This window comes from Anolis carolinensis, unplaced genomic scaffold, assembly GCF_035594765.1.
Source record: "Anolis carolinensis isolate JA03-04 unplaced genomic scaffold, rAnoCar3.1.pri scaffold_15, whole genome shotgun sequence".
Lineage (NCBI taxonomy): Eukaryota > Metazoa > Chordata > Lepidosauria > Squamata > Dactyloidae > Anolis > Anolis carolinensis.
The window spans coordinates 7,486,183-7,513,875 of NW_026943826.1; the positions used below are offsets into that span (position 1 = coordinate 7,486,183).

General features: G+C 45.8%; 2 protein-coding genes across 3 annotated transcripts in view; one reads left to right on the forward strand and one right to left on the reverse strand.

Moving 5' to 3' along the window:
• Nucleotides 1–1,579: 1,579 nt before the first annotated feature.
• Nucleotides 1,580–17,559, forward strand: rnf223 (ring finger protein 223). Of its 2 annotated transcripts, XM_016997981.2 has the most exons (3): nt 1,580–1,822; nt 10,413–10,546; nt 13,925–17,559. In XM_016997981.2, exons 2-3 carry the CDS (start codon nt 10,495–10,497, stop codon nt 14,863–14,865), a joined length of 993 nt encoding a protein of 330 aa, XP_016853470.2. In that variant the 5' UTR covers nt 1,580–1,822; nt 10,413–10,494; the 3' UTR covers nt 14,866–17,559. The 2 variants fall into 2 exon arrangements, with proteins under 2 accessions (XP_016853470.2, XP_008120318.2); XM_008122111.3 differs by lacking the exon at nt 10,413–10,546.
• Nucleotides 4,574–27,693, reverse strand: part of LOC100564881 (tyrosine-protein phosphatase non-receptor type 11) — a 96,321-nt gene continuing 73,201 nt past the window's right edge. The window contains exon 17 of the transcript XR_010001353.1: nt 4,574–4,843. The gene's annotated coding sequence lies outside the window, so the exon portion shown is untranslated. The remainder of the gene's footprint in view (nt 4,844–27,693) is intronic.

A 27,693-nucleotide genomic window follows, 5' to 3' on the forward strand; every position in this document is an offset into this window, starting at 1 on the left:
TATCAAACTGGATTCATTCCATGATTTAGATTTTTTTTTATCGTGTCAGATGCAACTTGAGAACAGGGTTGTTGTATGTTTTCCGGGCTGTATGGCCATGTTCCAGAAGTATTCTCTCCTGACGTTTCGCCCACATCTATGGCAGGCATCCTCAGAGATTGTGAGGTCCGTAGATCCGTTGACGCAGGGACTATGAATACATAACACTCACGGGCGCTTAACTCTGTGATGCATTCATAACTGCGACATAGGATTCCAGCCAGCCTTCCCATATACATATACCTCACAACCTCTGAGGATGCCTGCCATAGATGTGGATGAAACGTCAGGAGAGAATACTTCTGGAACATGGCCATACAGCCTGGAAAACATGTAACAACCCTGTGATCCCGGCCATGAAAGCCTTTCTCTTATGCCCCACAAGCTAGGGCTGACAGACGGCAGCTCACCCAACTTGAGAACATACTGCAAGTCGCTTCTGGTGTGAGAGAATTGGCTGTGTACAGAGATATTGCCCAAGGGATGTCCAGATGTGTTACCATCCTGCTGGGAGGCTTCTCTCATGCCCCACAAGCTAGAGCTGACAGACAGCAGCTCACCCAACTTGAGAACATACTGCAAGTTGCTTCTGGTGTGAGAGAATTGGCTGACTAAAGAGATGTTGCCCAGGAGATGTTCAGATGTGTTAGCTGGGCGGCTTCTCTCATGTCCACGCAAGCAAGAGCTGACAGACGGGAGCTCACCCTGTCTCACAACATTCAGGTTGGCAACCCAACCTTTAAATCAGCAGTTCAGTCGGCACAAGGGTTTAACCCACTGCACCACCATGGCTCTCTCAGCAGTGTAGATGCACCATAGGTTACTAATCCGTAACTGCAATATACTACTACGGACACGCACCCAAAATTGGAAGACAATCATCCTTGAACTACGAGGGATCACCTAAGTAAGTAAGTACTACTACAGTGCCAGCCAAGATTGGTTGTCCTCATGGGAAAATCTCTGCCTTGGGAGGAGAATAAGGATGATGAACAACGTATAAATCTAGGATTTATAGACTGAGGTTCTGCTTGAAATTCAATGCGGGAAGGCGGTCACGCATTCAACATGTTCTGTTCCTAGTACATTCCAAAATGTCCTGAATTCACACAGTCCCAACCAGATTGAAGAGAAAAGAAAGGCCTTGGGAACCATGGATAGTTTCTTGAAAATTAGGACTCCGATCCGGAGCAGATTGACTGTAATTACAGCCCGAGATTGACTTCCTCCTTTATCTTCAAAAATCACTTTCGACACAGTCTGAATGTCAGCATTGTGTGTCGTGGGAGCAGAGCCAGAAATATTTCTAAAGGTATGAGATCCATACAGGAGTGAGCATAAGTAAGATGCCTTGGAAGATGATGTATGTTTAACATCCATCTTCCAGTTTAAGCCGCTCCAAGCAGGAATGTTTTCCCATTCTTCAGAAAGGCCAAGCCAGGAACTTTGCTCAATTGAGCCGGAAGCCCCGCCTCCCCTCACCTGGGAACTGGGCGAGCCAGCCAATGGGAAGCCTCGCATTGCCATGGTGAAGGACAGGTAATGCCGAGGCATCTCACCTGTCCGGCCGGAAAGCATAAAAGAGCCTGGAGTCATGGCCCGGCTGCTAGAGATGTCAAGGCTGTCCTTGGAAGGAAATACTCTGGGAATACTATTCATGCCGTAAAAAAACAACTTTGTAAGCACAGGAAAGTAGAAGCTGGGCCTGAGGACATCCTTTGGGGATAAGAAAAGGAGCCGGAACATGTTTTCAGGTTGCTGAGATTCCTCAATTTTTGGACAGGTAAGTTATTTTTCCTTCTTTGTTCCTTAGAATTCAATGTTTCTTTGAGAAACTGGGAATGTTTGTAATCCACCTGTTTTTATTCCCAAGTTGCTTCTGGTGTGAGAGAATTGGCCGTCTGCAAGGACGTTGCCCAGGGGATGTCGGAAGTTTTACCATCCCGTGGGAGGCTTCTCTCGTGTCCCCGCATGGGGAGCTGGAGCTGACGGATGGGAGCTCACCCCGCTCTCTGGATTTGAGCTACCGACCTTTTGGTTAGCACTCCTGCCGGCACAAGGCACCACCGGGAAATCCAAGCGAAGTCTATCTTTTTTTATGTTTTTATCATCTTTGTGGGAGGCTTCTCTCATGTTCTCGCATGGGAAGCTGGAGCTGACGGAGGGGAGCTCACCCCGCTCCCCGGATTTGAGCCACCGACCTTTTGGTTAGCAGTCTTGCCAGTATAAGGCATCACCAGGGTCTCCAAGCAAAGTCTATCTACAGTAGACTCGCTTATCCAAGCTTCTGGATTATCCATTGTAGTCAATGTTTTCAATATATCGTGATATTTTGGTGCTAAATTCGTAAATACAGTAATTACAACATAACATTACTGCGTATTGAACTACATTAGTCTCACTTATCCCAGACTCGATTATCCAAGGTTCTGGATTATCCAAGGCATTTTTGTAGTCAATGTTTTCAATATATCGTGATATTTTGGTGCTAAATTCGTAAATACAGTAATTACAACATAACATTACCGCATATAAAAGAATAAAAGAGGATTTCCTGTGGCAAGATGTATTGTTTACCCGTAGAAAAAGTCCTGCTTCTTCCATAAAGGATTTTTTTTATTGTGTCAGAAGCGACTTGAGAACATACTGCAAGTCACTTCTGATATGAGAGAATTGGCTGTCTACAGAGATGTTGCCCAAGGGATGCCCAGATGTGTTACCATTCTGCTGGGAGGCTTCTCTCATGTCCCTGCAAGCTAGAGCTGACAAACAGGAGCTCACCCAACTTGGGACCATACTGTAAGTCACTTCTGGTGTGAGAGAATTGGCTGTCTACAGAGATGTTGCCCAAGGGATGTTCAGATATGTTACCATCCTGCTGGGAGGCTTTTCTCATGTTTCCCACAAGCTAGAGCTGACAGACGGCAGCTCACCCAACTTGAGAACATACTGTAAGTCGCTTCTGGCGTGAGAGAATTGGCCATCTACAGAGACATTGCTTGGATGTGTTACCATCCTTCTGGGAGGCTTCTCTCATGCCCCGCAAGATAGAGCTGACAAACGGGAGCTCACCCAACTTGGGACCATACTGTAAGTCGTTTCTGCTGTGAGAGAATTGGCTGTCTACAGAGATGTTGCCCAAGGGATGTCCGGATGTGTAACCATCCTGCTGGGAGGCTTCTCTCATGTCCCCGCAAGCTAGAGCTGACAGACGGCAGCTCACCCAACTTGAGAACATACTGTAAGTCGTTTCTGGTGTGAGAGAATTGGCCATCTACAGAGATATTGCCTGGATGTGTTACCATCCTGCTGGGAGGCTTGTCTCATGCCCCCACAAGCTAGAGCTGACAGATGGGAGCTCACCCAACTTGGGACCATACTGTAAGTTGTTTCTGGTGTGAGAGAATTGGCTGTATACAGAGATGTTACCCAGGAGACTCCCGGATGTTTTACCATCCTGCTGGGAGGCTTCTCTCATGTCCCTGCAAGCTAGAGCTGACAGATGCGAGCTCACCCGGTCTTGCGGATTCAAACCGGCAACCTTCAGTTCAGCAGTCCTGCCGACACAAGCGTTTAACCCATTGCACCATATGAAAGATACAACGTAAAAAGGGAAAGGGAGAAAAATGTGGAGAATTTCCTATTCACCAAGGCATCCAAGCTATCTTGGATGTCAGTACCAATATTTCTTTTTTTCCCAAGTAGATAATAATAATAATAATAATAATAATAATAATAATAATAATAATAATAATAATTGGGACCCTGAAGAAGGAGACAGAAGGCCTGATCCTTGCAGCCCAGGAGCAAGACATCAGAACAAAGGCAATTCAGGCCAAGATCGGAAAATCAGCTGATGACCCAAAATGCAGACTGTGCAAGGAAACCAACGACACCATGGATCATCTCCTCAGCTGCTGTAAGAAAATCGCACAGACAGACTACAAACAGAGGCACAACTATGTGGCCCAAATGATTCATGGGAACTTATGCCTCAAGTACCACCTCCCAGCAGCAAAGAACTGGTGGGATCACAAACCTGCAAAAGTCTTGGAAAATGAGCACGCAAAGATACTGTGGGACTTCCGAATCCAGACTGACAAAGTTCTGGAACACAACACACCAGACATCACAGTTGGGGAAAAGAAAAAGGTTTGGATCATTGATGTCGCCATCCCAGGTGACAGTCGCATTGACGAAAAACAACAGGAAAAACTCAGCCGCTATCAGGACTCAAGATTGAACTTCAAAGACTCTGGCAGACACCAGTGCAGGTGGTCCTGGTGGTGATGGGCACACCAAAAAATCTCAGCCGGCATTTGGAAACGATAGACATTGACAAAATTACGATCTGCCAGCTGCAAAAGGCCACCTGACTGGGATCTGCAGCATCATCTGAAAATACATCACACAGTCCTAGACACTTGGGAAGTGTTCGACTTGTGATTTTGTGATATGAAATCCAGCATATCTACCTTGTTTGCTGTGTTATAATATATAATAATAATAATAATAATAATAATAATAATAATAATAATAATAATAATAATAAACTTTATTTATACCCCGCCACCATGAGATAATCTGAGAACTGCTGAGAGATGGCTAAAGCATAATTGGAATGGCTTCCAGGGGATGAGGCAGCCTTTGAGCCACAGATTTTGTTTTCCGGTGACTCTTCCTCCTTGGAGACACACTGACTCTTGATCATTGAATGGCAATGGCATGAGATGAAAGGAGGAGGAGGAGGAGGAGGATGTTGACGTGGTGCCAAGAGGTCTCTGCAAGCCTCTCGGGCTCTTGCCTGCAAAGCAGAAAGAAATGAATGCAGGTGACAAGCGGTGCAAATATTTCCAGAATTTGTACGGGAATCAGGTGGCGCTCTGGATAGCATTAGCTAATGTCAACAGAAACAATGGAGAGGAATGCTGGGAGTAGAAGTAAAGAAAATATCTGAGCAACCACTCAGTGGGTGGAAAGGAATCAATTTTCAGGTTTATCATGTCAGAAGCGACTTGAGAACATACTGCAAGTCGCTTCTGGTGTGAGAGAATTGCCCGGATGTGTTACCATCCTTCTGGGAGGCTTCTTTCATGTTCCCACAAGCTAGAGCTAACAGATGGGAGCTCACCCGACTTGAGAGCATACTGCAAGTCGCTTCTGGTGTGAGAAAATTGACCGTCTACAGAGACGTTGCCCAGATGTGTTACCATCCTGCTGGGAGGCTTGCCTCATGTCCCCACAAGCTAGAGCTAACAGATGGGAGCTCACCCGAATTGAAAACATACTGCAAGTCACTTCTGGTGTGAGAAAATTAGCCATCTACAGAGACATTGCCCGGATGTGTTACCATCCTGCTGGGAGGCCTGTCTCATGTCCCCACAAGCTAGAGCTGACAGATGGGAGCTCACCCGACTTGAGAACATACTGCATCTGGTGTGAGAGAATTGGCTGTTTACAGAGACGTTGCCCAGGGGTGTTACCATCCTGCTGGGAGGCTTCTTTCATGTTCCCACAAGCTAGAGCTAACAGATGGGAGCTCACCCGACTTGAGAGCATACTGCAAGTCGCTTCTGGTGTGAGAAAATTGACCGTCTACAGAGACGTTGCCCAGATGTGTTACCATCCTGCTGGGAGGCTTGCCTCATGTCCCCACAAGCTAGAGCTAACAGATGGGAGCTCACCCGACTTGAAAACATACTGCAAGTCACTTCTGGTGTGAGAAAATTAGCCATCTACAGAGACATTGCCCGGATGTGTTACCATCCTGCTGGGAGGCCTGTCTCATGTCCCCACAAGCTAGAGCTGACAGATGGGAGCTCACCCGACTTGAGAACATACTGCATCTGGTGTGAGAGAATTGGCTGTTTACAGAGACGTTGCCCAGGGGTGTTACCATCCTGCTGGGAGGCTTCTTTCATGTTCCCACAAGCTAGAGCTAACAGATGGGAGCTCACCCGACTTGAGAACATACTGCAAGTCGCTTCTGGTGTGAGAAAATTGACCATCTACAGAGACGTTGCCCAGATGTGTTACCATCCTGCTGGGAGGCTGGCCTCATGTCCCCACAAGCTAGAGCTAACAGATGGGAGCTCACCCGACTTGAAAACATACTGCAAGTCACTTCTGGTGTGAGAAAATTAGCCATCTACAGAGACATTGCCCGGATGTGTTACCATCCTGCTGGGAGGCCTGTCTCATGTCCCCACAAGCTAGAGCTGACAGATGGGAGCTCACCCGACTTGAGAACATACTGCATCTGGTGTGGGAGAATTGGCTGTTTACAGAGACGTTGCCCAGGGGGTGTTACCCTCCTCCTGGGAGGCTTCTTTCATGTTCCCACAAGCTAGAGCTAACAGATGGGAGCTCACCCGACTTGAGGACATACTGCAAGTCGCTTCTGGTGTGAGAGACTTGCCCAGGGGACATTGCCCGGATGTGTTACCATCCTGCTAGGAGGTTTCTCTCATGTCCCCACAAGCTAGAGCTAACAGATGGGAGCTCACCCGACTTGAGAACATACTGCAAGTCGTTCTGGTGTGAGAGAATTGGCCATCTACAGAGACGTTGCCCAGGGGACATTGCCCCGATGTGTTACCATCCTGCTGGGAGGCTTCTCTCATGTCCCCCACGCTAGAGCTGACAGACGGGAGCTCACCCCGTCTCACAGATTCAAACCGGCAACCTTCAGGGCAGCAAGCCAACCTTCAGGTCAGCAGTTCAGCAGGGGTCACCACAACATGAGAAACTTACTAAGGGATCGTGGCATTAGGAAGGTTGAGCTCTATAATAATAATAATAATAATAATAATAATAATAATAATAATAATAATAATAATAATAATAATAATAATAATAAATTATTATTATTATTATTATTATTATTACATCAACTGCAAAAGGCCACCCTACTGGGATCTGCACGCATCATCCGAAATTATATCACACAGTCCTAGACACTTGGGAAGTGTTCGACTTGTGATTTTGTGATATGAAATCCAGCATGTCTATCTTGTTTGCTGTGTCATACAATATAACAATAACAATAATAATAATAATAATAATAATAATAATAATAATAATAATAATAATAATAATATCACACAGTCCTAGATGCTTGGGAAGTCTTCGACTTGTGATTTTGTAATACAAAATCCAGCATGTCTATCTTGTTTGCTGTCATACAATAAAATAATAATAATAATAATAATAATAATAATAATAATAATAATAATTTATTATTATTTATCTATCTTGTTTGCTGTGTCATAATAATAATAATAATTTTATTTTTATACCCCACCCCATCTCCCCGAGGGGACTCACGGCGGCTTATATGGGGCCGGGCCCAGGTAACAAACAATATAAAACTCAAACAATAGAAAACAAACCAAAACCAGATAAAATCACATATACAGTAGAGTCTCACTTATCCAACACTCGCTTATCCAACGTTCTGGATTATCCAACACATTTTTGTAGTCAATGTTTTCAATACATCATGCTATTTTGGTGCTAAATTCGTAAATACAGTAATTACTACATAGCATTACTGCGTATTGAACTACTTTTTCTGTCAAATTTGTTGTATAACATGATGTTTTGGTGCTTCATTTGTAAAATCATAACCTAATTTAATGTTTAATAGGCTTTTCCTTAATCTCTCCTTATTATCCAACATATTCACTTATCCAACGTTCTGCTGGCCCGTTTATGTTGGATAAGTGAGACTCTACTGTACCAATAAACAATAACATACTTTGGTAAAAACCTGGGTTGGCTCTCTCAGCTCCAGCTCCATGCGGGGACATGAGACAAACCTCCCACAAGGATGGTAAAATAGAAAACATCCCTAGGGCAACGTTCTTGCAGACAGCCAATTCTCTCACACCAGAAGCAACTTGCAGTTTCTCAAGTCGCGTCGGACACACACAAAAAACTATAAATTTGTGCAGTGTAGGACAATCCTTGGATTGAGTTGAAGAATTCTTGGAATGTTGGTTTGAAAACAAAGAGTCAAAGTTAGGCTGCCTTTGATTATATGGAAGCTCCTTTCGGATTACATCAACCACCAGGAATACAGATCCTTAGGCAACCTGAATATCCCAGTCAGCCTGGGCTTGGGTCTAATTATTATCTTTACAGTCCAGTATTGGGTGAGTAATACGTGCTGCTGTTTCAGCGTTAAGGCCGTGGCACCTGACTCGTGGATTCTTTGTCCAGGAATTGTCACATGGAGCAGCAGAAGGTGTGTCACATCCCCACCGGAGTATGCGTTTTGTCAGCATCTCGTGAGGATGACACAGTCCTCCTGGGTTGCATTTGAATTGTCCAGCTCTGCCTCGCTCCTGAAACAGGTTCGACTAGTTTAAGCAGAGGCACATCCATATGTCTTGCTTATGGCTCCAAGCATCGCTGGTTGGCGTTGCAAAACTGACTTCATTAGGCGTAAAGGTTAATTCTGGGGATTTGTGCTCATTTCTAAGCCGAAGAGCCAGCATTGTCCGTAGACACCTCCAAAGTCATGTCGCTGCATATAATTATAATTTACAATAATATATAATAATTATAACATATTGTATATACATATAATATTCATAATATTATATTGTAATACGATATAATACTAATAATACAATATAGTAATATTAATTATATACAGTAGAGTCTCACTTATCCAACATAAACCGGCCGGCAGAAGGTTGGATAAGCGGATATGTTGGATAATAAGGAGGGATTAAGGAAACGCCTATTAAACATCAAATTAGGTTATGATTCTACAAATTAAGCACCAAAACAAATTTGACAGAAAAAGCAGTTCAATATGCAGTAATGTTATGAGTAATTACTGTATTTACGAATTTAGCACCAAAATATCACAATGTATTGAAAACATTGACTGCAAAAATGCGTTGGATAATCCAGAATGTTGGATAAGCGAGACTCTACTGTATTATATTTTACATGTAATATTACTAATAATATTACAATATATTGATACAGTACAATATAGTAATGGAGCGCTGTTACTTTCCCGCCGGAGCAGTACCTATTGCTCTACTCATACCCTGGGGGTTGGTGCTCATCTCCATTTCTAAGCCAAAGAGCCTGCATTGTCCGTAGACACCTCCAAAGTCATGTGGCCACTGGCATGACTGAATGGAGAGCCGTTACCTTTCCGCCGGAGCAGTACCTATTGCTCTACTCATACTCTGGGGGTTGGTGCTCATCTCCATTTCTAAGCCAAAGAGCCTGCATTGTCCGTAGACACCTCCAAAGTCATGTGGCCACTGGCATGACTGCATGGAGAGCCGTTACCTTTCCGCCGGAGCAGTACCTATTGCTCTACTCACACTCTGGGGGTTGGTGCCCATCTCCATTTCTAAGCCGAAGAGCCGGCGTTGTCCATAGGCACCTCCAACGTCATGCGGCCACTGGCATGACTGCATGGAGCGCTGTTACCTTCCCGCCGGAGCAGTACCTATTGCTCTACTCACACTCTGGGGATTGGTGCTCATCTCCATTTCTAAGCCGAAGAGCCGGCGTTGTCCGTAGGCACCTCCAAAGTCATGTGGCCACTGGCATGACTGCATGGAGCGCTGTTACTTTCCCACCGTAGCAGTACTTATTGCTCTACTCATACTCTGGGGGTTGGTGCTCATCTCCATTTCTAAGCCGAAGAGCCGGCGTTGTCCGTACGCACCTCCAAGGTCACGTGGCCACTGGCATGACTGCATGGAGCGCTGTTACCTTCCCGCCGGAGCAGTACCTATTGGTCTACTCACACTCTGGGGGTTGGTGCTCATCTCCATTTCTAAGCCGAAGAGCCGGCGTTGTCCGTAGACACTTCCAAAGTCATGTAGTCATTGGCATGACTGCATGGAGCGCTGTTACCTTCCAGCTGGAGCGGTACCTATTGATCTACTCACATTTGCTTATTTTCGAACTGCTAGATTGGCAGGAGCTGGGGCTAATTCCGCTCACGGGATTTGAACCTGGGACCTTTTGGTCCGCAAGTTCAGCAGCTCAGTGGAAGAGTCTTGTCCTTCCCCATCGGTTCAAGCATAGAATCATAGAATAGTAGAGTTGGAAGAGACCTCATGGGCCATCCAGTCCAACCCTCTGCAAGAAGCAGGAAAGTCTCATTCAAATTTCAAAATTCAATGTCTATTCTTCCTCAATCGCAACTTTGATCATCTCGACTCTACATGTGCTGATTTTCCTCTGAAATGTTGGAAGGTAATAGATGAGCTCCCATGTCTAGACGCAGGTCTCCAAATTCGTCCGTCGGAGACCACTCTTGCAATTTATTGTCCAAATAGGCTGTCTGTTGCCACTCTCCCCAGTCAATTGGGCTTGTCTGTCTGTCTTAGGCTCTGGTCCGGCTGCCACCACCTTTTGCCACCACTGAGCAGGGCAAATAGATTCCCTCTCGGGAGATCCCTTGTGGGTTTCATGGAGACAGCAACACTCCTCTCTTCTCAGCTGAGGAGCAGCACCGGCCGGGGTATGTTTTTTCATGTTTTTCTTCCAGCAACTCTGGCTTGTTTCTTCTTTGCCCTGCTTCAGCGGTGACAGGTGGTGGTGGAATTCATGGCAGCTTCAGGTGGCAAAGGTAAACTTAAGAATGTGCTTGCTTTGCTGGATCAAGCTCCTTTTTTCCAAGATGATGCTACTACTTACATGCCGGGGAGTGGCTTTCCTGTGTTGCTTCTTGTGCATGGCGGATGGTACTGTTTTGGATGTCATGGTGGACGTATTTTTCTGTATTAAACTGTATCCTATACTGTACCAAAGTAGTTAGCATTGGATACTACAGGCACCAGTTTTGCTGCCCAGGACTCGCCATGGGCTATAGGGTAAAGATTTCCCCCCAACATTAAATCTGTGGGTTGATGCTCATCTCCATTTCTAAGCCTAAGAGCCGGCGTCGTTCGTAGACACCTCCAAGGTCATGTGGCCACTGGCATGACTGCATGGAGCACCGTTCCCTTCCCACCGGAGCAGTACCTATTACTCTACTCACACTATGGGGGTTGGTGCCCATCTCCATTTCTAAGCCAAAGAGTCGGCGTTGTCCATAGACACCTCCAAGGTCATGTGGCCACTGGCATGACTGCATGGAGCGCCGTTACCTCACCGCCGGAGCAGTACCTATTACTCTACTCACACTCTGGGGGTTGGTGCTCATCTCCATTTCTAAGCCAAAGAGCCGGCGTTGTCCATAGACACCTCCAAGGTCATGTGGCCATTGGTATGACTGCATGGAGCGCCGTTACCTCACCGCCGGAGCAGTACCTATTACTCTACTCACACTCTGGGGGTTGGTGCTCATCTCCATTTCTAAGCCAAAGAGCCGGCGTTGTCCATAGACACCTCCAAGGTCATGTGGCCACTGGCATGACTGCATGGAGCGCCGTTACTTTCCCGCCGGAGCAGTACCTATTGATCTACTCACACTCTAGGGCAGGGGTCCCCAAACTAAGGCCCGGGGGCCGGATGCGGCCCTCCAATGTCATTTACCTGGCCCTCGCCCTCACTTTTATAATATAATATTTTTATATCAGTTTTAATAATATAATATATTGTATATACATATAATATTGATAATAATCTTATGTTATACAATATAATACTAATAGTAATACCATATAATAATATTAATTATATGTTATATATTACATATTATAGAATAGTATAGTGGTATAGTTCAATATAGTAATATATAATGCTAATATTGTGTTATGCTAATAATATAATATATTGTATGTACATACAGCTGCTCTGAGTCCTCTTCGGGGTGAGAAGGGTGGGATATAAATGTAGTAAATAAATGCAGTAAATAAATAATTAATTTTAGACTTAGGCTCGGCCAAAATCTGACATGACTTGAAGGCACACAACAACAACAACAATCCTAATTAACTTAACTATCTCATTGGCCAGTAGCAGGCACACACTTTCCATTGAAATCTTAATAGGTTTATGTTGGTTAAAATTGTTTTCATTTTTAAATATTGTATTGTTATTTCGTTGTTGTGGTTTTTGCACTACCAATAAGACATGTGCAGTATGCATAGGAATTTGTTTGTATTTTTTTTCAAATGATAATTCGGCCCCTCAACAGTCTTAAGGATTGTGGACCGGCCCTCTGCTTAAAAAGTTTGGGGACCCCTGCTCTAGGGGATGGTGCTCTTCTCCATTTCTAAGCCAAAGAACCAGCCTTGTCCGTAGACACCTCCAAGGTAATGTGGCCACTGGCATGACTGCATGGAACAGCGTTACCTTCCCGCTGGAGCAGTACCTATTGATCTACTCACACTCTGGGGGATGGTGCTCATCTCCATTTCTAAGCCAAAGAACCAGTCTTGTCCGTAGACACCTCCAAGGTCATGCGGCATGACTGCGTGGAGCGCCGTTACCTTCCTACCAGAGCAGTACCTATTGATCTACTCACATTCGAGGGGATGGTGCTCATCTCCATTTCTAAGCCAAAGAACTAGCCTTGTCCGTAGACACCTCCAACGTCATGTGGCCATAGGCATGACTACAATGAGCACCGTTACCTTCCCACTGGAATGGTACCTATTGATCTACTCACATTTGCATGTTTTTGAACTGTTAGCTTGGCAGAAGCTGGAGCTAACAGCGTGAGCTCACCCCACTCCCCAGATTCGAACTGCCGCAAGTTCAGCAGCTCAGCAGTTTAACCTTCTGCGCCATTGGGGCCTCCTACGTCAGTCCTAGAAATGAACAAAAATAACCAAAAAATGATTTAAATCATTAGATTTCTGATTTTACTGTAGGGTCTCGATGAGCCACTGTGTTGCAGGATTGAAGAATATTAGTTTGCATTTTTGAATTAGGGTTAGTAGTTGAAAGGTACAGGGGACACAAAACAGCTTTTGCTCACAGTTGGGTTGGACTCCGGTGGCACAGGGTGTAAAAGCGCTGAGCTGCTGAACTTGCGGACCAAAAGGTTGCAGGTTCGAATCCAGGGAGCGGAGTGAGCGCCTGGTGTTAGTTCCAGCTTCTGCCAACCTAACAGTTCGAGAAAATGCCAATGTGAGTAGATCAATAGGTACTGCTCCGGCCGAAAGGTAACGGCGCTCCATGCAGTCATGCCGGCCACATGACCTTGGAGATGTCTACAGACAACACCGGCTCTTTGGCTTAGAAATGGAGTTGAGCACCAATCCCCAGAGTGTGAGTAAAGTAATAGGTACTGCTCTGGTGGGAAGGTAATGGCGCTCCATGCAGTTATGCCTATGGCCACATGACCTTGGAGATGTCTACAGACAATGCCGGTTCTTTGGCTTAGAAATGGAGATGAGCACCAACCCCCAGAGTCGGACACGACTGGACTTAATGTCAGGGGAAACCTTTACCTAGGGTTGGACTCACACTCCTGGGTCACAATTTGTACCTTTTTCGATCCTATGAAATTCTACCAAAGTCCACAACTGTGCCACACCATGACTTTTTTTTCGTGTCAGGAGCAACCGGAGTTGCTTCTGGAGTGAGAGAATTGGCCGTCTGCAAGGACGTTGCCCAGGGGACATTGCCCGGATGTTTTGATGTTTTACCATCCTTGTGGGAGGCTTCTCTCATGTCCCCACATGGAGCTGGAGCTGATAGAGGGAGCTCATACATGCTCTCCCCGGGTGGGATTCGAACCTGGCAGCTTTCAGGTCAGCAACCCAACCTTCAAGTCATGAGGCTTTTATCCTCTAGGCCACCGGAGGCTCCCTACTGTGTTACTGTATTGGAGGAAGTGGTTTGAGATCTTTAAAAAGTTCAAGCAAATATAGAAATCAATTTTTTAACAGTGCTGCTCAATGCCGATCCACTCATATCCTCACGTTTCCTTCTTGTTTCTCCACAGGTTCCATCATGTCCTGCTTCACTCAGATATGGCGCACGGAAGTGCCGGAATCCCCTCCTCCCAGCCCCACCAGCCCCGTCCCGGCGGCACCCCATGAGATCCCCATCCCGCTCAGCCCCATCGTCATCACCTCGCCCTCTGCTTCGTCCCACTCCTCCGAAAGCAGACCCTCGGTCTGTTCCCCGGTCTCTTCTTCCGTCTCGTCCTCAGTGTGTTCCCCGGTCTCGTCGTCAACCTCTCCCTCCATCCGCTCCCCCATCTGGTCTCTGGTCCGCTCCCCCGTGGACGGGAAGACCCGGCTGGGCTCCCCCACGGACAGACCCACCTCCCCCATCGAGTGCTCCATCTGCTTCAACACCTACGACAACCTCTTCAAGACCCCCAAAGTCCTCCGCTGCAACCACACCTTCTGCTTGGAGTGCTTGGCCCGCCTGGCCGCGGCCCGTCCCCGCAGCTGCCTCGAGGACGAACTCCCGTGTCCCTTTTGCCGCCAGATCACCGAGATCCCCCTCGAAGGGCCGCCGGGACTCCAGACCAGCAAGGACCTCATGGCCACCCTGCCGCCCGAGCACCAGCGGGAGAAGATGATCTGGATGGAAGGCACCAAGATCTGCTGCCGGCAGTCTTCGGATCCCGAGAACGCCGACGCCTGCATCAGCATCGACATCGCGCCCAGCAAACCCGAGGTGCCCCAGTTGCCCCCGGAAACCTTCATGGGCCGGTTGACGCGTTGTGACATGTGTGACGACTGGAAGCGTGTGCTCCTGCTCTCGGTGCTGATCATCATCCTCTTCTGCATCATCCTATGGCCGCTGCACTGCGCCATGAAGACGGGCAACCTCCGCTGCTTCGCCAGGACATACACCAGGCCCAGTTACGTGACGTATCATCACCCCACCACCCCGGCCCCAACAGTGGGTTCTGTGGGTCCTGCAGAGTGACCCGATGCTGTATGATGACTAGAAGCACGTTCTCCTGCTCTTGGTGCTGATCATCATCCTCTTTTGCATCATCTTGTGGACGCTGAACTGGGCCTTGAAGACAGACAACTTCTGCTGCTTCTGGCAATTACGTGACTTATCATCAGCCCACCACCCCTCACCCCACAGTGGGTTCTGTGGGTCCTGCAGAGTGACCTGATGCTGCCGGCACTGTGACATGTATGATGACTAGAAGCACGTTCTCCTGCTCTTGGTGCTGATCATCATCTTCTTTTGCATCATCTTGTGGACGCTGAACAGTGCCATGAAGACAGACAACCTCCGCTGCTTCTGGCAATTATGTGACATATCATCACCCCACCACCCCAGACCCCACAGTGGGTTCTGTGGGGCCTGCAGAGTGACCTGATGCTGCCGGCACTGTGATATGTATGATGACTAGAAACATGTTCTCCTGCTCTTGGTACTGATCATCCTCTTTTGCATCATCTTGTGGACGCTGAACTGGGCCTTGAAGACAGACAACTTCTGCTGCTTCTGGCAATTATGTGACGTATCATCAGCCCACCACCCCGGACCCTACAGTGGGCTCTGTGGGGCTTGCAAAGTGACCTGATGCTTCCTGCACTGTGGGGTGATTTCTCAGGGAAATAAAGCATCTGCCTTTCTGCACAGCTTCATCCCCTGGCATATCCGGCTCGATAACAATATTTCTTTAGAAGGATCAAGATGCACATCACAGAAGAAACCTTCTTTCCAAGATGCTGTCTTGGGTCTCTCTCTAACTTCGACTTGCTACAAAGCAGAGTGAACAGTTCCGGCATAACCCACGGTTTTGTCACTGACTCTTCTACGTTGCCACTTGTCCATTCTTGCTGCTCTTTTAATATATTAAAAATATTGCCTGTTAGGTATTAATGTCACGGTGGCGAAGTGTGTTAAAGCACTGAGCTGCTGAACTTGCAGACCGAAAGGTCCCAGGTTCAAGTCCGAGGAGCGGAGTGAGCACCTGCTGTTAAGCTCCAGCTCCTGCCAACCTAGCAGTTTGAAAACATGCCAATGTGAGTAGATCAATAGGTACCGCTCCGGTGGGAAGCTAACTGCGCTCCATGCAGTCATGCCAATGGCCACATGACCTTGGAGGTGTCTACGGACAACGCCGGCTCTTCGGCTTAGAAATTGAGATGAGCACCAACCCCCAGAGTCGGTCACGACTGGACTTAACGTCAGGGGAAACCTTTACCTTCTACGTTGCCACTTATCCATTCTTGCTGCTCTTTTAATATATTAAATACATTGCCTGTTAGGTATGAGGGCTATCCAGAAAGTAGGTTACGTTTTGGATTTTAAAAAGGACAAAGTATAGGAGAAATAATTTACCATATGCAGCTGAAAGACACCTCCAAAAACTACAATCTCATGTAATCCCCATTGAAATTTAGCCATGTTTCATATAGATAAATGAGTTTGAAAAGTACTGCTCCAGTAGATTCCCCGCTTGTGTCCTCAGCTCTTCCCCCTTCTCCCTTCCTGCAGCATAGACAAAACGCTGCGCTGCCAGCCACGCCCCCATTATTGGAAACGGAGGAGAGAGGCGGCAAATTTACTGGGGCAGACCTTTTCAAACTCATTTATCTATATGAAATGTGGCTAAATTTCAATGAGGATTACATGAGATTGTAGTTTTGGGATGTGTCTTTCAGCTGCATATGGTAAATGATTTATCCTATACTTTGTCCTTTTTAAAATCCAAAACGTAACCTACTTTCTGGATAGCCCTCGTATTAATGTCACTGTATACTAGGCATGTGGAGGAGCCTCCGGTGGCGCAGTGTGTTAAAGCACTGAGCTGCTGAACTTGCAGATCAAAAGGTCCCAGGTTCAAATCCCAGGAGCGGAGTGAGCACCCGCTGTTGCTCCAGCTTCTGCCAACCTAGCAGTTCGAAAACATGCCAATGTGAGTAGATCAAAAGGTACCGCTCCGGCAGGAAGGTAATGACGCTCCATGCAGTCATGCCGGCCACATGACCTTGGAGGTGTCTATGGACAACGCCGGCTCTTCGGCTTAAAAATTGAGATGAGCACCAACCCCCTGAATTGGACACGACTGGACTTAATGTCAGGGGAAACCTTTACCTTATACTAGGCATGTAAAGATGAATCGAGATGACTGGCAACGTCTTAAATACCAATGCGTATTCTCTCTCTGTAGAATGACTCCACAACCAGGGCCAGCTGTGCAATGAGTCCTGTTGCATAAGCTGTGCAAGACATTGTTATGCATTCTTGCAACTCACTAGAAAGGTTAGTGAGATGTAAGTACTGTACACCCCTTTACATTATGGTAAAGTCGAGGCAGCATCTAAACCACGGCTCTTATAAATACCAGAACCGCCCTGACCTCCAGTATATGCCCTGTGGTTTAATCTATTCTCTTTTTTACTGCATATGGCCACATAAAATACTCAGGGGCAGACCTTTCGCAAGGTTGAGACAACACTGTGATTGCCTCTTTCTCTTCTGGACGTCTACCAAAGACCAGTGTTATCTGTTACGGTGGAAGGATAATTAAAAAGAAGAGAAAAAAAAAGACTGATTTTCATCACCGGCTCAGATGAAGCTTATTTGTGCCTTATACTTTTAGGAAAGAGGATGTATTTAATTTTTTATGTCTTAATAAACATTTCAGTTTTATAGAGATGGTGCTGTGTGGTGCTGTTATACGGATAGTGCTTTCCCGAGAGTCGCTTTTGTTTCATTTTGCAAGGTCAGGGAAATCATTCTCAGCCGATAATAGCACGGTAAGAAAGGGCATTTTGACAAGCAGAGTTTCTTATGGTGTACTAGCTGTGCCCGGCCACGCATTGCTGTGGCTAGGATTTAATTTTTCTTTTCTTTTTGTTGTATGAACGTAGAGGCGTGGATGAGAGGTTGTGTTGTCAATTTTCAAGTTTGTGGGGTGTTTAGTTTAGTTGTTTTGTCCGGTGCCGTGATTCCATTACCCTTTTATATATATAGATATAATTGCATGATATGTGAGCCACTCCGAGTCCCCATTGGGGAGATGGAGGCAGCATAGAAAAATAAAATAATAATAATAATAATAATAATAATAATAATAATAATAATAATAATTATTATTATTATTACAGTAGAGTCTCACTTATCAAAGCCTCGCTTATCCAAGTTTCTGGATTATCCAAGCCATTTTTGTAGTCAATGTTTTCAATACATCATGATATTTTGGTGCTAAATTCATAAAAACAGTAATTCCTACATAGCATTACTGCGTATTGAACTGCCTTTTCTGTCAAATGATGTTTTGGTGCTTAATTTGTAAAATCATAACCTAATTTGATGTTTAATAGGCTTTTCCTTAATCCTTCCTTATTATCCAAGATATTTGCTTATCCAAGCTTCTGCCGGCCTGTTTAGCTTGGATAAGTGAGATTCTACTGTATTATTATTATTATTATTATTATTATTATTATTATTATTATTATTATTTTATTATGACACAGCGAACAAGATAGATATGCTGGATTTCATATGTTGTTACTATGTTGGAAGCCGGCCTGAGTCCCCATGGGGAGATAGGATGGGATCCAAATGAAGTTTTTTTTTATTATTATTACTATTATTATTATTATTATTATTATTGTTATTATTACACAGCAAACAAGATCGATATGCTGGATTTCATATCACAAAATCACAAGTCGAACACTTCCCAAGTGTCTAGGACTGTGTGATGTATTTTCGGATGATGTGCGCAGATCGCAGCAGGGTGGCCTTTTGCAGTTGGCAGATCATAATTTTGTCAATGTCTATGGTTTCCAAATGCCGGCTGAGATCTTTTGGCACGGCACCCAGTGTGCCGATCACCACCAGGACCACCTGCACTGGTTTCTGCCAGAGTCTTTGCAGTTCAGTCTTGAGGTCCTGATAGTGGCTGAGTTTTTCCTGTTGTTTTTCGTCAATGCGACTGTCACCTGGGATGGCGACATCAATGATCCAAACCTTTTTCTTTTCCACAACTGTGAGGTCTGGTATGTTGTGTTCCAGAACTTTGTCAGTCTGGATTCGGAAGTCCCACAGTGTCTTTGCGTGCTCATTTTCCAATACTTTTGCAGGTTTGTGATCCCACCAGTTCTTTGCTGCTGGGAGGTGGTACTTGAAGCATAAGTTCCAATGAATCATTTGGGCCACAGAGTTGTGCCTCTGTTTGTAGTCTGTCTGTGCGATTTTCTTACAGCAGCTGAGGAGATGATCAATGGTTTCATCAGTTTCCTTGCACAGTCTGCATTTTGGGTCATCAGCTGATTTTTCAATCTTGGCCTGAATGGCCTTTGTCCTGATGTCTTGCTCCTGGGCTGCAAGGATCAGGCCTTCTGTCTCCTTCTTCAGGGTCCCATTCGTGAGCCAGAGCCAGGTCTTCTCCTTATCAGCTTTTCCTTCAATTTTGTCAAGGAACTTTCCATGCCATGTTTTGTTGTGCCAGCCGTTAGCTCTAGTTTGTAGTGCGGTTTTCTTGTAGTGGTTTCTGATTTTTGACTTCAATCAAAGCAGGTTCTTCACTTTGCTTTCCATATTCTGCCAGGGCATTTTCTTCTTCTTTGACTGCTTGTTTTACTTGTAAGAGTCCTCTGCCCCCTGATCTTCTAGGCAGATATAGCTGGCCAAAATCACTGCGAGGGTGCAGTGAATGATGAATGGTCATGAGTTTTCTTGTTTTTCTGTCCAAGTTGTCCAGTTCCGCCTGTGTCCAATTTATAATGCCAGCAGTATATCTTATGACAGGTATGGCCCAGGTGTTTATGGCCTTGATGGTGTTGCCTCCATTGAGCTTGCTTTTGAGAAATAATAATAATAATAATAATAATAATAATAATAATAATAATAATAATAATCTAAACCAACTCCTCATGCAATAAAGGCAAGAAGTGAGTGTTCCACAGATGATCAGTAACAAAGGGAACTGTAATCTAATTTGGACGGCACCAAAAATGTATTTTGGACTATAACTCACAGAATCCCCATCAACCCACATGATCAATTTCCAAAAAGGAAAAGCTTCTGAGTTCTGATCATGCTGTTGGAGAGTCTGTATCCTGCAGTCAAACAAAACAAACTCTTCAGTTCGATAAATGTCTTAGTAGATGAGCTTCTGATTTTCGGAAGCAAGAAAAACTCCAAAGCTCCACAATCTCAGTAGTCTGTTCCCTGGTGGTTTTTAGCAATCCTCAGTATTAAGACATCAACCAGACAATCTATATCCTTTTAAGCCGGCATCAGTCAATTCCACCACCTCCCTATGTGCTCAGCGTGAGGGGAAATATATATATTATACGTATATCCAGAGCAGCGAGGCATCAACAGTTCCGAGTCACTCATCAGGACTGTTTGCTGAACCTTTTCGGAAACACATGTTCAGCAAAGGTCACCATGTTTGTACTTATTAGGAGCTTGTTTATGTCAAAGTGGATCGCTGTTGGCAATGTTCGAGGCTTACTCAATTTTTTGTTGGTGCTGAGTATATTATATATCCATATGGGAAGAAGATGACGACATAGGATCTACATCCGGCTATGACTCAGATTTTGCAATGCAAAATGGAAACGTACATAAGGCACAAAGCATGGGGAACAAAAAAAATTCAGAGTGGCCCCAATCTTCCCTCAGCCAAGAAGGCCAGCTTTGTATTTTAATGTTGAAACTTGTACTATTTTACGTACCGTATATACTTGAAGACAAGCCGAGTTTTTCAGCCCTTATTTATGAGCTGAAAAAGCCTCCCCGGCTTATAATCGGGTCAAGGTCAGCAACAGAGCCTGCATGCTATTGCTTGCAATATGTGATCTATTTCTCTCTTCTCCTCCCTTATCAGTGTGTTTTCTTTTGCAAAGCCTCCCTTGCTCTTAATCAAGGGAATGTGCTTATAATCTGGTCAAGGTCAGCAACAGAGCCTGCAGGCTATTGCTTGCAATATGTGATCTATTTCTCTCTTCTCCTCCCTTATCAGTGTGTTTTCTTTTGCAAAGCCTCCCTTGCTCTTAATCAAGGGAATGTGCTTATAATCGGGTCAAGGTCAGCAACAGAGCCTGCAGGCTATTGCTTGCAATATGTGATCTATTTCTCTCTTCTCCTCTCTTATCAGTGTGTTTTCTTTTGCAAAGCCTCCCTTGCTCTTAATCAAGGGAATGTTTTGAAAAGAGAAAGACACCCTTGCAAGTCAGGAAGAAGAAAAATATATATTCATTAATCTTATGAAAGCATTTTCCCCTGAAATATTTGTTAAACTCTCCTACAGATATATAGGCATTAACCTTTTGCAAGCTTTGGCCATCTCTGTGTACCTTTATATGTGTATCTATCTATCTACAGTAATTTTATATATGAATTTCCCTTCATATGTTTGCAGGTCTTTGCAAATCCTTTATACATATAGATCCATGTACCTGTGTATCTGTAGCCATACATATACACTATTTTTATATATGAATTTACCCTCATATGTTTGCAGGTCTTGCAAATCCTTTATACATATAGATCCATGTACTTGTGTATCTGCAGCCATACATATACATTATTTTTATATATGAATTTACCCTCATATGTTTGCGAGTCTCTGCAAATATCTATATAGAGAGAGATGTCTGGATAGATATGAATATATTCTTACCTACCTATATATAGGGCTTGCAAATATTACAGGGGGGAAATGAACACACAAATATATATATAGACATGTCTAGATAGATATGAATATATATATATCTATATATATAAAAGGGTAATGAATTTTCGGCCTAGTATAAAACAACAAAACTACACATCCCAGAAACACTAAACTTGGCAGCACAACCCCTCATCCATGCCTCTACGTTCATACAACAAAAAAAAGAAAAGAAAAAAAAGTCCTAATTAGAGGGAGAGGAATAATTGTTTTTATCCCATTGCTGCCAGTTAGAAGGCTAAGCTCCACCCACTTGGTCTCCTAGCAACCCATTCAGCCCAGGGGACAGGCAGAGTTAGGCCTCACTTAGGCCTCTTCCACACTGCCTATAAAATACAGATTATCTGATTTTAACTGGATTATATGGCAGTGTAGACTCAAGGCCCTTCCACACAGCTATATAACCCATTTATAATGGACTTAATGTCCGGGGAAAACCTTTACCCTTTTACCTTTACTACCACCAATTCCTCAATACTCTATTTCCCATACCACCATACTTCGCCACAGCAAGGCGTGGCCGGGCACAGCTAGTATGTATATGTATATGTGTTATGATTGAGCCTCATGGCTCTGTTACTGACAGACGTGGGCGTAAGACTCCTCGAGAGTCAGATACTCTCGAGGAGCGAGAGAGAAAAAGACTGCGAGACATATTTGCAGCACCATCTGACGAGGAGTCTTTCGAAGGGTTTACGGAGAGAATGGAGGAGGGGCTGGTTAGCTCAGAGGAGGATGAGATGGATTGGACTCGGGTAAGGGAGGAAGTGGGTGCCACTGGCCATGATGGGACAGAAGATGAATGGGGACCTTCAGGATTAGACCCATGGTTTAGCTGGAGGGATGGGACGGGATCCACAGCTGGAGATGCTGTTGGGCGTAGTCAGAGGTGTTCCAGCTCTGACGAGGAAAGTGATGAGGAAACGCCCGGGTTAAGGAGGACAGCTGACAGTGATGAAGATTTGTAACTGGCATAAAATGGGGCTTGGGAGCAATTGCAAATTGCGTTGGGCAAGGTAATCTGGGCAAACGCTTGGGATCCGTGTGTGTGTGGGACGCTTCCCTGAAGACTTGTGTGCTTTCCTGTGCTGTGACGTAAGTTGATTGGAATCCAGGGTCAGACGGCGGGAGGGATTGTGTGGGCATTTGTTTGTGCAAACCTGTGCTTACTCTTATTAGCTTGACCTTCCGTCGTCTTCTTGACGGACGCCATCTCCTGCTTTGAGAACTCGGACTGAACTGACTACGGCTTGTCTTCCCCCCTTCTTGGACTTGGAAAAACTACAAACGTCTGCTTCTGGCTTTGATCTACGGAACGGAACTGGTCTACTCAACTGCTACAATCTTTGGCTGATTTACTCGTGTTGGAGATCCTGTCTGCTGTGTGTGTGGGGGAGCGACGCAAGTTACTCTAAGCACAGTGTTGGCAGCAGAGAGGAATCTGCTGCCAATTAGTTGCATTCTTTGTATCTTTTGTTCCTTGGCTTTCGTTTCGTTTATACCCAGGCTGAAGCAAGCAGTTTGTTTTTACCCGGATTAAACTCCGGTTTAATCCGGTTTATCTTTTGAACATTTACTTTTGCCCCTTTTTGCTCCTAAAGGCAAAAACTGCCTGGCCCTTGTGTTTTACGGGCATTTTTGAGTTCTGTAATCTAATAAACTCTGTTACTTTGAATCTTGTGGCGTTCTGTCCTTGACAGATTGCCCAACGCCCATAAAAAGTTTATTGCAGCAATAAACCCGTCAGGAAGACGATGGATGAGTTAAGGGCCAAAGTAGACCAATTGCAAACGGCTTTTACCGTTATCCAAACAGCTCAGGCTGTGAAAGGACATGTTTTGACTCCTGAACGCTTTGACGGAACCAGGTGCAAGTTGCCAACCTTTTTGGCACAAGTGGAGCTTTATTTTTCTCAGCTCAGTGCTCATGCTTTTCCTACAGACACTAGCAAGGTGGCCTTTATTTTGAGTTTATTGACCGGTCCCGCAGGACAATGGGCCACTAATTTAATTTTGGGAAATGACCCAGTCAAGGACAATTTGAATAATTTCAAAAAGTTGTTAACTGATACTTTTGGGGATCCTCTCCGCACGGAGAACGCTGGGTGGGCTCTGTATCGGTTGAAACAGGGAAAGGGGACTGTTTTGGATTACTTAAATAAGTTTAACCTGTATCGCCACCAGCTGGATTGGGGGGAGAATGCATTCATGCTTTTATTTACTGCCGGGTTAAGTGATATGCTCCAGGATGAATTAGCACGCTTGGAGCCGGCTGAAAGCTGGGACGCCTTAGTAGCTAAGGTGCTGCGTTTAGACGCAAGGTTCGAGGCTCGTAAACACTCAAAAGCAATGTGTGCGCCACCCATGCATGTAACCAGGGCACCTGTGGTGATGGGGGAAGAGCCCATGGAGCTTGGGGTCTTTAAAAAGCTGTCTACAGAGGAAAAGAGCCGTAGGAGGCAGCTGGGCTTGTGTTTGTACTGTGGGAATGCTGGGCATTTTGCCAAAAATTGTAATGTGAAACCTTCCCAGCTTTCGGGAAAAGGCCAGCCCTAGTGCGACGTGAGTCCAACGCACTAGGGCTCCTCAAGCAGTCAACTGAGGGGAGGAAGCATGTTTTCGTACCCATTACATTATCTGTTGGGGGAAGGGAACTTGTTTCTACTTTGGCACTGCTGGACTCAGGGGCTACGGTCTCCTATGTAGATATTGAGTTTGCTAAGAAGCATGGCATTCCTAAAGTGCGCAAGGCATGCGACGTGTGGGTGGAAGGAGCAGATGGGAGACTGCTGGAGACTGGGGTGGTTAACCATGAAACCTCAGCAGTAACGTGGGAGGTGCAGGGAGTAACGGGAACGTTTGTGTGGGATATTACGAGCTTGCCTAGATATGATGTGATCCTGGGGATGGATTGGCTAGCTGTAGTAAACCCACATGTAGATTGGGCAACACGTAAAGTGATCTTAAAGAGGCAGGATTGTTGCACTCTAAATGTTACTCATTCTGATATGGAGGGAGTGCCTGCTGAGTATGGGGAGTTCTCTGATGTATTTTGTAAAAGAGAAGCGGACAAATTACCACCGCACAGGCCATATGATTGCGCCATCAAGTTGGCAGAAGGTGCGAAACTGCCAGCAGGGAGGCTGTATGCCTTGACTGTACCGGAGAGGCAAGCTTTGCGGGAGTTTCTAGATGAAAATTTAGCCAAGGGGTTTATTCGCCCATCTAGTTCTCCAACTGCGGCACCGGTATTCTTTGTAGCCAAAAAGACTGGGGAACTTAGGTTGGTCTGCGATTATCGGATCCTAAACAAATACACCATTCGGGATAGGTACCCGCTGCCTTTAATCTCGGAACTGTTATCAAGGGTGCAAGGGGCTAAGGTCTTTACCAAGCTTGACCTGCGGGGGGCCTATAACTTAATCCGTATACGGGAAGGGGATGAATGGAAGACGGCATTTAACACGTGTTTCGGATGCCACGAGTTCCGAGTCATGCCTTTTGGGCTTTGTAATGCTCCTGCGGTATTCCAGAGGTTCATGAACGATGTGTTCAGGGACCTAATTGACCAATTTTTAGTGATTTATTTGGATGATATCTTGATTTTTTCTAAGGACGAGAAAGAACATCGTCAACATGTCAAGCAGGTTCTGCACCGACTGCGGGCTAATGGGCTTTTCGCCAAGGCTTCCAAGTGCGTCTTTCATGTGCCTGAAGTGGAGTTCCTAGGTCATGTAGTGTCAGGTAGGGAACTTAAAATGGACCCACATAAGGTTGACGCCGTCAACTCATGGCAGGAGCTGAAGACTAAGAAGGATGTACAAAGGTTCTTGGGTTTCGCTAATTACTACCGGGAGTTTATTCCGAATTTTGCAAAGCTCACGGTACCTTTGACGCAGCTTCTGCGCAAGAAACAGCCATTTGTGTGGGGGCGGGAAGCTCACGAGGCGTTTCTACAACTAAAGTCTAGTTTTCAATCGGACAACATACTAACCCATCCTGATGTTGACAGACCGTTCGTGGTAGAAGCGGACGCTTCTAGCTACGCGTTGGGGGCTGTATTGTCTCAGAAGGATTCCTCAGGGACCTTGCGTCCCTGTGGATTTTACTCGCGGCAACTAACACCCTTCGAGCAGAACTATACCATATGGGAGAAGGAGTTGTTGGCGATTAAGGTGGCGTTTGAGGTGTGGCGGCACTGGCTTGAAGGGGCACGGCACCAGATCGTGGTCAGATCTGATCACAAGAACTTAGAGCACTTGCAAACAGCAAAGAAGTTAAACCAGCGTCAAATCCGCTGGGCTTTGTTTTTCTCCAGGTTTAACTTCAAGGTGCAGTTCGTGGAGGGGAAGGCAAACTTGCGGGCCGATGCTTTATCCCGCAAGCCGGAATTTAAGACCAATGAGCAGGTAGTATGTCAGACCATCTTGCCTACTGCCTCTCTGTGTGTTGTAGATAATGAGCTTGGGTTACATGACCAGATCCTTGAGGCTCAGAAGGATGATGTGTGGACTCAGGAGCAACTGATGCTGCTCTCTGCAGGTAACCGTACCATACTGCCGCATCTCCAGGATCAAGACGGGGTATTGGTGCGTAGGGGGCAGGTTTACGTACCAGTAGGGACCCTCAGGTTGGAGGTGATTAGAGCCCACCATGACGAACCCATGGCTGGGCACTTTGGCAGGTTCAAGACCGTACAGCTTATCACCAGGAGCTACTGGTGGCCAAAGATGCGGCAAGACATTCTGCGCTTTTGTGACAGCTGCGCCGTTTGTCAGCAGAGTAAGACGCCTGTTGGGCGCCCTAGAGGGTTGTTATCGTCTTTACCTGTTCCGGAGAGGCCATGGCAAATCATTTCCATGGATTTTATTTCAGATTTGCCTAAGTCTGGGGGTTATACTTGTATTTGGGTGGTGGTGGATTTATTTAGTAAACTGGCTCATTTTATTCCTTGTTCAACCATTCCGGCGGCCCCTACGTTGGCCTTACTATTTACAAAGCACATCTATCGTTTGCACGGAGCACCCGAGGTGATTATTTCAGATAGGGCTCCGCAATTTGTGTCACGCTTTTGGAAACACTTCCATGAGTGTTTGGGGACTAAGTTAAACGTGTCTTCAGCTTTCCATCCGCAAACGGATGGACAGTCGGAACGGGTTAATGGGCTCTTAGAGCAGTATCTGCGTTGTTTTTGTTTAGATCAACCCACGGCTTGGGTAAAGTGGTTACCGGTGGCGGAATTTGCTTACAACAATGCGGTGCACACGTCTAGTCAGCATACGCCATTTGAGCTAACTTATGGTTTTCACCCACGGGGAGGTGTGGCGCCGTCGACCAATGTGGTCTCTTCGGACCCTGTGTACCGCTCTTCGGAAATGGCTGCATTGCATGATGTTGCCCGTCGCTTACTGTTGGAAGCTAAGGCAACGCAGAAGACTCAGGCTGACCGCCACAGGCAGGCAGGGGAGGAGTTGGAAGAAGGGGATTTGGTGTGGTTATCTTCCAAACATATTAAACAGGCTGGGGGAAAGTTTGCGCCTCGGTATTTGGGTCCCTTTCCTATCGTTAAAAAGATTTCTTCTGTTGCGTTTCGTTTGCGTTTACCGTCTAGTTTAAAGGTCCATCCAGTCTTTCATCGTTCGCTGTTGAAACTTGATACCTCTAGTCGTCGTGGTGCTATAGCGGAGGGTATCACTGCCATTTCTCCGCCATCGGGGGAGGAGGCCTTTGTGAGAGGGGATAGTGTTATGATTGAGCCTCATGGCTCTGTTACTGACAGACGTGGGCGTAAGACTCCTCGAGAGTCAGATACTCTCGAGGAGCGAGAGAGAAAAAGACTGCGAGACATATTTGCAGCACCATCTGACGAGGAGTCTTTCGAAGGGTTTACGGAGAGAATGGAGGAGGGGCTGGTTAGCTCAGAGGAGGATGAGATGGATTGGACTCGGGTAAGGGAGGAAGTGGGTGCCACTGGCCATGATGGGACAGAAGATGAATGGGGACCTTCAGGATTAGACCCATGGTTTAGCTGGAGGGATGGGACGGGATCCACAGCTGGAGATGCTGTTGGGCGTAGTCAGAGGTGTTCCAGCT

Bases quoted from the DNA above. Each gene is read 5' to 3' on its own strand.
- rnf223 (XM_016997981.2), top strand. From the start codon at position 10,495: ATGGAGACAGCAACACTCCTCTCTTCTCAGCTGAGGAGCAGCACCGGC. The intron at 10,547-13,924 runs GTATGTTTTTTC...GTTTCTCCACAG, and splicing joins GAGGAGCAGCACCGGCCGGG to GTTCCATCATGTCCTGCTTC.